Source organism: Salarias fasciatus, assembly GCF_902148845.1.
Source record: "Salarias fasciatus chromosome 7 unlocalized genomic scaffold, fSalaFa1.1 super_scaffold_4, whole genome shotgun sequence".
Taxonomy (NCBI): domain Eukaryota; kingdom Metazoa; phylum Chordata; class Actinopteri; order Blenniiformes; family Blenniidae; genus Salarias; species Salarias fasciatus.
Window position 1 is genome coordinate 22,544,744 of NW_021941229.1, and position 14,652 is coordinate 22,559,395.

At 43.0% G+C, this 14,652-nt stretch overlaps 1 protein-coding gene across 1 annotated transcript in view; it reads left to right on the top strand.

Annotated features, from left to right (window-relative positions):
• Positions 1 to 14,652, top strand: part of lamc3 (laminin, gamma 3) — a 124,004-nt gene that overhangs the window by 53,535 nt on the left and 55,817 nt on the right. Inside the window, exons 7-9 of the mRNA XM_030085467.1 lie at positions 1,188 to 1,286; positions 3,121 to 3,257; positions 3,924 to 4,043. Of these exons, the coding sequence (XP_029941327.1) occupies positions 1,188 to 1,286; positions 3,121 to 3,257; positions 3,924 to 4,043 (356 nt within the window). The remainder of the gene's footprint in view (positions 1 to 1,187; positions 1,287 to 3,120; positions 3,258 to 3,923; positions 4,044 to 14,652) is intronic.

Here is a 14,652-nt window from a genome sequence, read left to right on the forward strand (position 1 = left end):
CTGGCCCTTTAATTCAGAGAGTGCCGGCACAACAGCAACATGACATAATATATCCTGTTATTTAAAATGCTCTCAGTCACGAGGCAGCCGAACTCTGGTTTTTCCTGATAAAGTCAGTTTTTTTTCTAAGTATTGACCATCAAAGTGTTTCAATTCTTCAGCTTGCAACTCTTCACCCAAGGGCGAGTCTGAAATGAGGTTTTCGGAAACTTACTGTACATGAACCAACCTATCACCGAAATCTAAAACGACCAAGTTAGCAAACGGCCATCAAGCGCGGCGAGGCAGATATCGGCTTAACTGGCCCAAAATTTCCCTCAGGATTTGGTGAAGTTCGATTGATATTCATTTAGTCGCTTTACAAAAAAAAAAAAAAAAAAAAAAATCCAGACCTTCATATGAAAACAGATTTTGCTCTGTTTGCTGAATGTGAAGTTTTCATTTGAACACACGATCGGGGCAAGATGGGGAGTGGAACCCCGACCGAGCCGTATTCAGAAGTGCAGGAATCGGAGTTGTACATTTAGCGTCGGATTGTTTACAGAAGGTGATGATCAGTCGCAGTTTTATCAACGCGCTCGTGCACACGCAGAAACGCTGCTTCCTGCCACTCATGCAACAAACTCCGGCTGTTGAGTTGAGGTGCGAATTATCCAGACCGCTAGAGCGGAAACGGAGAGCGGCAGCCTGCCTTGGGATAATTGAATTATTCGTAATATCGCCTCATTAATAGCAGATCCTGCGTAACAGTCTCAAACAAAAAGCAATCGATCAGTGAGTGTGATCAAAGTGATTTTGACGTCGCCGGCGATCCGATCGCTCATTTTTATCAGGGGGGAGTTTTCACAGCCAAGTGAAGGATGGTGTGCCGGATCTGGACTTTTAGTGCTGATACAAGGGCACTTAGGTTCTTAAACGACCTTAAAGAGATGCTGAAATTATGCCGGCGCCACGAGGAAAACTTGGTTATTAGTCCCAAGGTGAGCGTTCGTTTCAGTAAATGCCTCTGGAGCGCGACGCCCCGCTGAGCTTCAGCTGCTCAACGGACCGTCGATGATCCGGAGTGCGAAAGCGAGCGGCTGCGCCAGCTTCACTGGAGCCTGCCTTGAAGATCAGACCTCGTTCCTCTGTTCTCTGCACTGCATGTTCCGCTAATTCCCCCTCCCGTCATTTCCTGTCGTCTGCAGGCCGTGCGAGTGCGACCCCAGTGGGAGTGTGGACAGCTGCTCTCCTCTGGACGGCCGCTGCTTCTGCAAGCCCAACGTGGAGGGCCAGAGCTGCGACAGGTGGGTGATGGGGTCCCGGCTTCTCTCACATATATGTGCACACAGGGCTGCTGGTTACCACGGCAACTCCTGACCGTTTCAAGCCATCATATGATGGTTATAATCTAAGTTTTTACACCTTATATAGTACATCACTTCTAATTTTATTAGTAAGTTGTCTGCATTTCAGTTGTTTCCTTGTCAGAAACACAGGAAAACACTATTTTAGGCTCATAATAGATGATAGTTTGAGGTTTTGAAAAGTATCATTAGAAAATGTAATGTTTTTATTCCTGGATTTTATTAGGGCTTACTTATTTGGAAAAAAAAAGCAGTCAGCTTCTTTTGATTCTATTGATATTCAACCTCGCAGATGAGAAAAACTAAAGTCAATCGAAAGGATGAAAAAGCAGCAGTTTGTTTGTTTATGAGAAGCCGAGAACAGATTTCATGATGATTTTCAGAAATTCTCAAAACCCAAATCAAGCTCCATCCATCTCAAAAGTGTCCATGTGTTCCGATACGGGAACATTTTTAGTCACCAAATATCACCAATTCTCTGATAAATACTTCCCTTGTGTGTGTCTGTTTAATTTTGTGATTTTTACTGATTCAAAAGATATTTTTTGCTTTGCTACTCATATCATTACTTGTAAAAACATAAGTCATTTCCATTTATAGCTTACAATACCTCTAAATGGAAAACAATTCCATAAAAAGCTAAGCAATCATGTTGCCTTGTATTATACTATGTTTGTTGTTTATCTTTAACAATTTCTTTCTTATTTTTTTTTTTTTTGTAGAAGGTAAAGAAAGTCAAGATGTGTCAAACATAAGGCCCTTGTGTCAAAACCGGCCCACAGACGGCCCCTGATGTGGCCCCTGAAATAAAATTTGATTTACCCGTACATGCAATTTTAATATTTTCCTGGAAAATGAATGCATCAGGTGCAGCGACTGGGAGCAACAGATGCAGAAGTGAAAATGAAAAGCTTCTGTTGCGTTTTGGGTGTCCGTTTACATGACAACAGTGACCGGAGTAACAGAAAACAAATTTTGAAAATAACTCTCAAGGTGGAACTTCTTGAAAACTCCATCTCCGTGTAAATGAGGGAAAACACAACTTTTCTGAAACGAAAGTGCCATAGTTTCCACACAGTCTAAAAGTAACTCACATTTACATTAATCGGTACAATATATATATATATATATATATACGGTTAGTTTGGAAGAAATGTGGAAATTGCAGAGTCTCATCGCTCACTCAATAAAGGGATAAAAGTAATCTTAAGTTTTCAGGCTAAATGTCATTCTGAGAAGGACAGTGTAAACGACCGCAACAATATGTCAATATCCAAGTTTCTCCGCTTCTCGCTGTCTATTTCTATCTTGTACCTCTGAGATACAGGATCAGACAGATAAAGTCACCGTGACATTAGCAGTACACACAGCCCCAGGTCTCCAACTATTGAATAAATCTGGGCTCACTGTTGACTTTTTTTTTTCTTTCTGTTTTTTTTTTTTTTCTGCTGATTTCATGGCTGACTGAGCAAGCCTCTCTCCTGCCTAATGTGACCAGTGTACTGGCTGATGTTTAGCGGTGTTGCCGTCCCACCCATATGCCACTAAGTGTCTGCAGGTCAGACTCCGGGGCCTCTGCAGCTGAGCCCCGTCCTGTTCCCCCCTCCCTCCTCGGCACCGCAGCTGAAAACAACTTAGAAAGATAGTAGGGGCAGCACAGCGGCCAGGATGTGGTAAATAGCTGCAATCAGGCGTGTGCGCAGCATCTGCATGTTAATAACTTTTTATGCATGAGGATGTGTGTGTGTGTGTGCGCGTGTGTGTGTATCTACAGATGCAGGCCGGGGTTTTTCAATCTCCAACAAGTGAATCCAGCAGGCTGCCAGCCGTGCTTCTGCTTCGGCCACTCCCTGGCCTGCAGCTCGTCTCACCGCTACGCTGCTGTCAACATCACTTCTGACTTCCTTGAAGGTATTGTCTGCGGCTCCGCGGCCATTAATGAGGTTTTCCTCCAACCCGGGACTTTATTAGTCAGCTGAAATTACCAACACCAACAGTTGTTTACTCTGTTTTCTCTCAGACCTGTCGCCCATCTAATTGTCCAACCACAGAACCTCATTTTGTTGATATTTATTGACAGCTGTGTTCTGCTGATACACCGAGTTGTTTCGAAAAAAGTTTCAGATGAACTCAACACAATGAAAGAACAAACAAAAAAAAACACTGAATGAGACTGCACATATAGAGCATATGGAGAAAGCACGCATTAAACGCAGAAAAAAACACATTCATCTCTTTAAAAAAAAAAAAAAAAAAACATGTGGTCATCATAGCAAAACATCCTGAAGCTTCAAACTGAATCAAAAACAGAGCGTACCCCCAAAAATAGAAACGCACAGATGCCGAACAGATTTTATTGCTTCTTGTTTTGCAACAAGCTGGCAGTTTTATGAAACGTGATTACAATCTCCGAGTTCCTCTTTCCTCTGCCGAGGTGGAAGGAACGGGTCCGCTGCAGTTTGTTGCAAGTTCATGAAACCAGTCGCAATTCAAGTAACCAACCATGAAAGAACAAATAATGAAGAACGTGATAAATTGAATTAGAAGAAAAACAAGTGAACTGCCTCCTCCCTCCAGACCAGGACGGCTGGTGGGGGCAGTTCTCCGGCGGGATGGAGTACCCCCTGCAGTGGAAGGAAGGCGAAGTCTACCTGCTGCCGCTCACCGAGGACGACGTCGGCTTCTACAAAGCTCCCGGTGAGTCCGAATAATCAAGCTAACAAGAGAGCTGCGCTCATCTGTGAGGTCAGATTATCACCCCGGCTCAACGGGAGGGTCGTGTTTCGCATTGCTGACAGTCATTGCACAACCCTCCAGTTGTTGCTCCTCTGGCAAAATATGTAAATGATATTCATGTTGGTAGATAATATCCGTGGCGTGTTCCTGTTGTTTCCTGGCAAGATTAATGGGGGTCTTTGGCGGCGGGTCATCCGGTGGTTATTCTGACACCATTTCTTCCAATCCCTTATCGGAGCCATTAGAAGATAAGGGAATAAGCTGGCCTAGCTACAGGACTTAGGGCCCCCCCTTCTATCAGCCGCCCCGGCAGCGAGGGCCTGATGGAATTGGACGTCTTGGCCATGCTGGAGAAGCAACAAAGTGAAAATTGGCTTGGTTTCTTCTCGTCCCCGCTAAGTCGGTTCCAGGCGTCGACTCGCAGCCCCCTCCAGCCACCGAAGCGGTCCGCAGCCAGAAGCAAAAAAACAGGAGCAATCCCATTAACTCTGCATCCTGGAGGTTTAATGCTCCAAACGCGCGATCACAGAGAACGACTCCATTTGGAGGCGTCTTTTTTTAGAAAGATGAAAAGCTCCCGGCTAAAAGAGGACGCGGCGAAGCCCGGTGGTCAGGCGTAATTTCCAGAAATGTCATTATAAATGCATTAGCGAGTCACGGACGTGCAAGTTTGACTGTCTCCGCACGCGCGTGTGCAGGAAGTGACATCTTCATAAGCCTAATAAAGGCGTGCATTCTCGCTCTTTCACATGCATGTATTTAATTAAAAATGTACATCAATAATAGTGTTCCTTTTTTGTTGGTTGTTTTCTTGTTCGCTCAGTCTCCACCGACGTCTCTGTCGGCCACGGCTCACAGATTAGTGGCCCAACTAGCCAAGAGAAGCTTTGTGACAGCCCACTTATCTGCTCCTCACAGCACTTGTTTATGTTGTTTCCCCTCATAATAAATGCACACATCTATTGCCTCGCCATCCCTATTAATGATCTCATTCCCCCCCCCCCCCTTCCGTTCTCATACTGGCACATATGTACAGTCACTTTAAAGATTAGACGTGAGCGGCTCTGGAATTCGCCGCCGTCTTCTGCTTCTTTTTACTTTTAATTTGTATTTTTGTGCTCAAATCCCCCCCCCCCACTGTGTTCTCCACCAAAGTAGAAGATAATTCTGAGTGACAACTCCAAGTTGAACATCATACGAAACGCAATTTCTGTGATTGCCACGAATGTGTTTGTCACCACAGTTTGCTTGAGCTGTCACATAAAGAGAGTGTGGGGGGGGGAGAGTAGGATTCAATCTCCTGTCATTTTATTGAATTGTTGGAGCAAGACAGAGGAGTGTTTGAGATCTGCATAGCTCGCCCCGCTCCAGAAATATCGGCCCTCGCTAAGCCGGCGACAAAGCGTCATAAATATTTCCCCCAATTGTGTTTGACAAGGAGTTGTTGACCGGGCAGAAAGAGATTCAGGCGGCACAAAAGGAGGAAATAAATGAAAAAGAATTTCGCTTGACTCCCCGTGGCAATCTGGAGAACAGAGCCTTTTACACCAGGTGGGACGTCGGAGTGGCTCCCTCTTTTCATTCGCATGTCAACAGCTTAAATTGTCCTTCCTGTTTATGCTCCTCTCAGTGTTGGTGGTTAAACAGTGACTGCAGGTAAGTCAGCATCCGTGTGTGTGTGTGTGTGTGTGTGTGTGAGTTCTGGAGGCCGCTCTTGCTCTGAAGCGTTGCCACTTTTCCTCCTCCTGATCCTGGACATCTGCTTGACAGTCGACACAGGCGGAGTTCAAGTCCCCGCAGTGACTCGACAGACCGAACACTTGAGCGCCGCTGCCAGGAACTATCATAGACCAACATGAAGCACCTCCCCGAACAGTTGCTCTGACCTGCCTCCAGCCGCCGCCGCCGCCGCCGCCGCCACTCGAATCTGCTGGACGGCGACTGTGACTCTCTTGGCCGAGCTGCGCCTGGTGCTGAAGGGGACGTCGTCCGGCCCGAGTCCTCACAGCCATCTGCTGAGGAGCCCGCAATGTTGGTCCTTTTTCATATCTGCAGCGGAGGCCAACCTGTTAAGCCCGAAGCAGCGTGGGGACTCAAAGAAAGAAAAAAAAAAAAGAAAAAATGGATGGAGCAAAGGAAGACAGAATTTTAATGAAATCACCCTGCAGTAGGAGGAAAGAGAGAAGCATATGGTTGCGCTTGTGTTCGGTTGAGGAGTGAAAGTGGGAGAGAGAAGATCCATGAGTGCCGCCCCCGGGCTGCCTGTCATTCCGACTCGAGCTGCAGCTGCAGAGAAGGGCCTCACGCAAGCCGAGTGCTACCTGCAACCAGGCTGGCATGTAATTCACTCCGGTAGCCTTGTCGTTTGGAGAGGGAGGGGAAAAAAATATATATATGCAAAACACAAAGGCAGTGGAGCAAGACGAAATGAGAAAACTGAGTGGAGATATCAAAAGAGGGGTGAGAACAAATGCAAACAGCGAATAAAGGAAATGGAGAAAGAGAGCAGAGGGAGGATCAGCTAACTTTGAAGAATAAATGATTGAATAAGAATCAAGTTGGAGACAGAAGGGTCTAGCACTTGAAAGAAATTCAAAGTGACATGCTGAACTGCGGTGCTTTAGTTACCTGCTGAACCTGCCCATCCTCTGCAACACCATTAATCCCACAAAAAGCACACTTTGGGACTACTACTCCTTCTATTTGCTCCACAAGACTACAGCGGTTTTCGCAAAGTTTAAATCATTCTCGACAAACCTCCCGGACCTTTTCACACTGAGTTTACCTGGAGGTGGCTGAAGTCACTATTCATATATCCATCCTCCATACCGCTCTATCCGACTGTACAGATGGTGGAAGGGAGGGATCCATTCCAGGAAAACACAGAGAAACTGACTTTAGAGTCACAGTGAAGTCCAGTCAGGTGGTTTAGGGCTGTTTGAAAGGAGCATCCAGAGGGGAAAAAAAACTATGTAGGTACAGAATTTTTAAGGATTTCCTTTCTCTGCCACCTCGGGGCTTCCGGAGACTCACATTCAGACATTTAAATTCACCATACGGTTCGTCCCGCAACCAAGCGTCGTTCTATTGATCTGCTCAAAGGGACAAGGTCAGTGTTGGTAATCATCAATAATTCCAGTTGAACCAGGTGTGAACCCTTAATTCAATCACAATATTCCCCCCACATGGAGTACATGGATTTACTCTGCTACCAGTTTGGACTAACAAATATAGAACAAAGGGGATCTTTAGAATTTTCCAATTCTATTGTGCAACTTTCAAAATGTAGCTGAATAGAGTCGTGCTTGCTGTGCATCGAATGAAATATGCAAAGTGAACTTCTTTGTATGTGTAATTGTTAAGTTATTTCATACTGTAATCCATCTTGAAGGTTTAAGTCTCTGTAATGAGGCGCAAAGAAATACAATTCTCTGAATTAAAACCTAGGCTCTCAAGTGTGTTTTGAAAACACTTCAAGAAATCAATTATGCAGATTTTTTTTATAATAGTGAATAAAATACATTGAAACACTCGTAAAGAACAGAGTGCATGAAAACTATTGTACACAGCGCTGTTGCAGGTGTGGCGTAACAACACATAAACACACCCTTTTTTTTCCTCTAGCTGTATCATAATTCACATAAACAGTTGTGGTCGTGTTCTGGTGCATCGTTCTACATTTTGTAGAGTCCTCCTTCATCAATACCTCGAGTTAAAGCTTCGGTTCTGTCATGCGATCGGGTTTCCGATCACGTAGCGCACCTGCAGGCGGTGCAGTTTAATGTTGGAGTTAGCGCTCTGACAGCATTGGACCTGTTTAAAAGTTTAGTTTGTCCACCCAGCCTTTGCCCTCCGACTGTCTGCACGCTGGTCGATGTTAGTGCCTCAGCGGGACTCGTGTTTGTGTGAGGCGGCAGTGATTTAATTGAAATAGAGTTGATTTAATTTGGTTGGAGCAAAGTCTAAACCCTTTGATTGATTGGGAGCGCCTTCACCATTCCCTAAAAGTTATATGGGCATCTATCACTTGTTGTGATGGCGGTTTTATGGGTTTCTGGCAGGGTGTCAGCGGCGGCACACTCAGTGGACTTCAGATCATTCTGACAGACTCGTAGAAACAAAATGGGCGTCAGGTGGCACAGGATGGAGGCTGGCTGTATTTACATTCTATATTTGTTGGACTTGCTCGCTGAAATCCATGCATCATTTACTCACACTGACCAAGGAAGCAATTATTTTTATTAGCTGTTGCTTTGTTTGATATATTTTTTTCCTGTTTATTGTTTTGTCCTTCAGTTCCCAGAGCTCCCAGCGACTTCTGAAAATGCCATATTTTGTCTGATTAACAGTTCAGAACCTAAAATACAATAATAATATTTTTTTCCCCAAAAGATGGCAGTTTTTGGATATATACATGTGTTTATTCACCAAGATTTGGATCAAAAAAATAAATCATACTCTCATTTCGTCACTGTGAAAGTGCAGCCTGCAGCCTGTTAGCTTAGGGTGGCTTTAAAATTCACGCCGATGTGCCGATGACCTGGGTGTCAGGGATGGTGGGAGGTCCGCTCGTTCCCCCTTCAACTGTTTATCTCAGAGGAGGAAGGAAAAATCGATCTCACTCCCAGAGTGATTAAAGCTGCACCGCCAGCAGACTGAACCAAACGCGTCTCATATATACAGTGATCATTCATATACATGTGAACACACACACACACACACACACACACACAGTTTGTCAGTCATGTGGGAATACACTCATGTTGAATGGTCGTTTTGTTTGCTGTTCTGCTAATTAATGCGAATATTGTTCGATCGGAATGAGAAGAGCGAGAAGCGTGCAGTTGGCAGACAGCGGTATTTAGAGATCGCTAAACTTTTAAATCCAATCCAATTTGTCATGTGAGATAAAGTAATGAATATAAATCCACAGCAATGCACAGACAGCAGACCGCGCTTACACATGAGTAATCCTTTCATTGTTTTTTTTTTTTTTATGGTGATTCATTACTTTGGAGAGGGACCTGCGAGTGGGGCCATTCTTCGATGGTCTATTAGGGATGTGAGTAATTATGCTTTGGTACCTCTGTTCATACAGACAGAGAGGAAACACACACACACACACACACACACACACACACACACACAATGCAAATCAGACCCTGGCAGAGAAATGGCCAGCAAGCAACATCTGAGATATAACCGCTCACAAGCATAAGGGAGCACTTTAGGAGAGAATATTAACTCAGTCACACAATAGTATTACTGGGCTCATTACCCACCGTTACACCACGGATGTGCTGTATATATTTGATATTAATCATTTCAAAAGTAATATCTGTTGACTTTTATTTCCCGCGAACATCACTTTCTCACATTAGTCATTTTTACAGTGCATCACTCCCCAAATCGAAGCAATCACCTCTTGTCCGTTTCCCCAAAAATAGGATGTCTACCTACCGGGGCTGTTCTCTAATGGAACAATGATTATCTGCTTGCAAATGCTACTCTGCATGCTTCTCTTTTGAGTGCCACTTGAGTCGTGTTTATGCGAGTGACTGACTGGAGAGGCTAAAATTTTATGAAATGGCACATGTTCTCATCCAGAAAGAAGGTTGGAGAGAGGGCACATAAAGTTTTAGCTTTGCTAAAGTGCTTTTCGCCATCGTGTCGAGCGCCACAGTCGACAGATGAAGTCATTCTTTGCAATGTCACTCTGATTAAAAACACTTTAAATACAAACTGTGGGTTGATTATGTATTTGTCAGGAAACAATGACAGTTTACGTCACATTTCTGCGATGTACTTCAGCTGTTTTGTAGGTTTCTTTACACACACTTGATGGTAAGCTTAAAAAAAACCTCATTGCAATCCAATATAATGTAAAACAAAAGGAGCTTTTTTGTTTTTCATATTGCATCCAGCTAGCATTAACATGCTAAATATTCCTTTGATTCACCTGGAAACCAGACCACATGCGGACATATTGTTAATATGGACGTGTGGGCGTGAATGTGAATAACACTGCAAAGAGCTTTGAGGACTGCAGAATCGCTATGAAAGCGCACTTTAAGTGAAATCCATTTAAAGTTTTATGAGATTGCGTTAACATTGAAAGTATTTATGCTCTCATAAAGTAGTTGTTTCATTTAGTTTTTCTTTCTTGCAGTTTCAAAAGTGATGCGTTCTTGTATATGAATATGTAAATGAATGAACTAAATTGCTGGGAAATGCGTTTGAATACAGGGCTGAGAAATTCCGCTGTAATGTAAGTGTGCTTCGTAACTACGACTTGTTGCGTGACCCTTATGGAATTGATTGCATTTAGGAGTGCGGTTTCGCCACCTTTGTGAATAAAAATGTAATTATCATCAACATTTACATACATTTTAGAGAATATATTGCAAACAAATTAGTGCTCTTACTTTAATCGAGAGCATTTAAGACAGAAATAACTTTTTGCAACACACACTCACACGCCGATCACTTAATTAACAACAAAATATGCTCGGCTTAGTGTTCGACACAAAGTGTGTGTCGTACATGTTTTCTCTTGTCTGCTGGTGAGCTTTAGCCATTTCAGGGACACTGATTGAAAATCAAGTTCAACCCGAGAGTGCGACTAAATGTTTCAAGGCTGAAAATGTGTGTTTTGTTTGTATCTCATCTGTTGGAAAGGAATAAATTGACAAAAACAATCAGCAAGCTGAGACATTTCCCCAAAGTACCTCAATGTGTGTCTGGAAATGAGTGGCTGCGCACACACAGTTTTAAGAGTAGTGGCCTCCAGTGTATTTGGAAATGGACATACCTTCTTTTGCATTGCATTTAATGTACACGATGCATGTGACCAGCAGGAAAATGAACTGAAAATATGAGGAATTACATACATTCAGAGTTGCATTTCCACTGATGGAACAAACGCACTCGCATACAGTATCTATAAACACATTGTGTACTATTAAAAGAACCTCCTACACTGTGTCACAGAAGCGAAGGCAGAGCCGGGTTAACTCGCAGCGAGCTGCACTTGATCATCCGAACCTTAGAGTCGACAGTTCGCCGTGCAGATGTTGTTCGGCTCCTATCAAACGCTCTATTGAGTCATGCATGTGTACCAGTTTAGATTTGCATTGATTGGATGGTGGTGCCAGACTTAAGAAATGTGTATTGATTTTTTTTTTTTCTTTTTAGACTCGTCTCCATTCACGCTTTGGTTGCTTTGCTCCTGGTTGAGATGTCTAGAACGTGGGGGGGGGGGGGGGGGGGGGGGGGGGGGGAGAAAGGCGCATTCAAGGAATTCATGTCTAATTGGCGATGGATTCATTCGAGCCTCTGCTTTCCAGACTTTTCCAGTCATCAATATATTAATTCTGATACAACGCTTGCTCGAGAGGCGGCTCGTTCGGATTGTTCTCCTCGCCGGCGATGGCAGGTGGTTGTCGAGTCGCTTCCTCGCCTCCTGATTGGGTGCTATAAACTATTCTTATTGATTCCTGCTTTCACATTGACGTAAACGATGCTTTATTGTGCTCAGAACAGAAAGTGCTATTGATTAGTCATGTAATTGAAGTCTTTCCCTTTTCATTACTGTCTGGTTTTTTTTTTTTTTTTTTTGCTGCTTTTCGCCTTGTTGTTGTTGTTTCTGCCGCTGAATGCCGAATGAGAAATATGAATAACACAAAATTGGCTTGAAAGCTAACAACTGTGATGGAAGCAGGATGTTCACTCCTGTGTAGTATAGATAAAATAATTTGTAACAGCTTGGCTTTTGAATTTGCTTTATTATGTTCGAAGTACGTGGCTTATTAGAAAGAAAATAATCTGTCGCTTCAAATAACAAAAGTATTCATTTAAATTTGTTGTGGTGGAGCTGTATTAAAGTCCCTGCTGCTTGCAGCTGGGGAAAAAAAAAAAAACATAAAACAAGGACTTATTATGCTTAATAAAGAAATAATTCAAGAAGGAAGGGGATTTGCAAAGTTGCATTGACACCTCGCAGAGTGATGCATCACCCCGCTGCAGCCCAATGCCTCAATTCAGGGTGTCAGAAAGTCAGGTCAGAGGCAGGTCACATTCAAACACAGATTAAACCGGCTGCGGGTGTCAGAAGTGAGAGCGGGCCGCGGATGTGAGAGCGCACCGAGCGGATCATAAAAAGTCGGCTCCTGGTTGAGCAGATATTAGACGATCAGACAGCCGAATTGCTCCGAATGACGCCAGAAGCCCCTCGCAAGCAAAAATCACCCACTCAAGTCCACAGCCCTCCTCAACCCCGCAAGACGAGCTCAGGATGTACTTCACACACGATTACGCTCGAAAACAAGATGGCAACCGAGCGTGCAACCTGTCAGTCGTTGCCCGCTCGCTCATCCAGATCTGCTGCAGAATAGCTGAACGCTTGCTTTTTTTTTTTTTTTTTTTCTAATGAACCTCCGTTCAGCTATTTGAATAACACGTGTTCCTTCCAGTTTACACATTCCAGTGATGAGCGAGGTCAACACTTTAATCTTTTTTGGCTCTACCCTCCAGCCGGTTTAGGAGGTAAGAGGAGTGGGAGGTCAACTGGTGACGGCTGAAATCTTTGAAGTCCAGTTAAATCCAGGCGAGGATCCGGGGGATGAGAGGTTTGGGGTAATTACACTAATTGCTCAGATTCCTGCTGTGCTCCATATGTGCTCAAAAAGCTTGGACCCCAGTAACCTCATATGCACAAAGATACTGTGAAATTAGTATTTTCCTCTTTCTGTAGGGAACAGGAAGTTAGAAAAAAGACATTTAACCAGTTTCACACTCATGACAAGCATGAAATAACTGCACAAATCAATCATTCTGCACTCGAAAAACTGTTTCAAAAATGTAATTTTTCATTTTTTACGTTTCTTTTTAGCTAATTTCACATCCAGTGAGAGTTGTTATGCAGCTCCATGAGCAAAATTTGATCCTGGAGATCACCCTATACTATCACTGAAGGATTGGAAAGCAGGACACAGGAACACAATATAAACCATGAGGTGAAGAGGAAACACATCACGGCAGGGAACAGCAATCAGACACAGAAGGGGAAGCGAAGGAACCTGGAAAAAGAGAAACAGAATCTGAAAATAACACAAGAAAATGAAAATGAGTACTATGACAGGATGGGTGAGTCCAGAGTGAAGCAGGGAGGACATTCCAGATCCTGGATTTATAAGAGGTAAACAAAAAAATCTGGATTGAAATGTTACATCAATAAAATTAACTTGACATGATGACATTTTGTGTGTTTATACGTTCCCCTCTGAACACACCTCACAAGAAAAATGGTCACCTTCCTTTTTCCCCTTAATATAAACATTTATCCAAAAAAAAACCTATTCACCATGAGTAAACCAACACAGGAGAATAAAAAAATTTTTTCATCTGCTCAGTGATTTAATCTGCTTCACCAAGTCGACCAAACCAGAACACTTCCAAGAAATGTCATCAATATTTCATTTAAATAAAGTGGAAATGTCACCTGTATACACACACTCTCTAAGCTCACACTCTGGCTGCACAGTGACGCTCTCACCAAGTACTCCGTTTTAATTAGCTGATGGACATTTGGTCTTCCTTTCTTTTTGTTTGTCTTTTATCCAAAATGAAAGACGGTATTTTTCAACGACTTAAGAAATAAATTAAGCTGTAGTAATACTCATCTGCTTCAGAATATATCATTAATTACCGGTCCTTCTTTTTTAACTAAAAAGTGGAATTGACAAATTACATTCGTACCATTTGCACCCCTGGGTTTGACGAAGCAAGGCATTATCCTTAGTTATGCTCATATATAGTTTATATCTCAGCTTTTCGAAGAAAACACATTGCTGTTATGACCTTACCACTGAGAGATGAAAATTTTAATGATATTTAAGGAGATGTGTTTCAAGGTGAGGAAAGAGCAGCTTTATTTACGTTGAAGAAATTCAAAATGCTTCACCAAAGCTTCAGCATACATTACATAGTTTCTTGATCTTCAGCAGTGTTTGAGGTGCTGCAATTTTACCAAATTCAGGTCCTGTTTGAACACAATGCACGTAAATGTTTACAATGCCAACTGCGTGGACGTTTGTACTTACTGACGATGAAGTCTGCCTTTGTTGTTATTGTCCATCTCCTCGCACGTGCAGCAGCAACATTTTGTAAAAGTTGTTTTCCCACGTTTCTTTGTCGTCGGAGCGTCTTCAAAAAAAGTTCCCTTTTCAAAGATTCCGAGTACCTCTGTCGTGTAAACGGACATCCAAAAGGCACTGAACGTTTTTGGTTTTCACTTCTTTTCCACAGTTGTGTCCCATTGTGTTGTATCTGTTCAGCTTTAGAGTCCTGGATGGAGGGTTTTAATTTCTATATTCTTATTTTTATCATTGATGAATTGGAGCAGTTTACCATTGCCCAGTATCTTTTGTTTTGAGAGCAAATTGGATGATAATATAGTAGTTAAACTAGAGCGAACTAACCAGAACTGAATGTTCATCATCAAATACAATTAAAATAGGTAATTCAAATGCAACAAAATAGACAGTGATGGAAAACTGTTGGTGTAACCGTA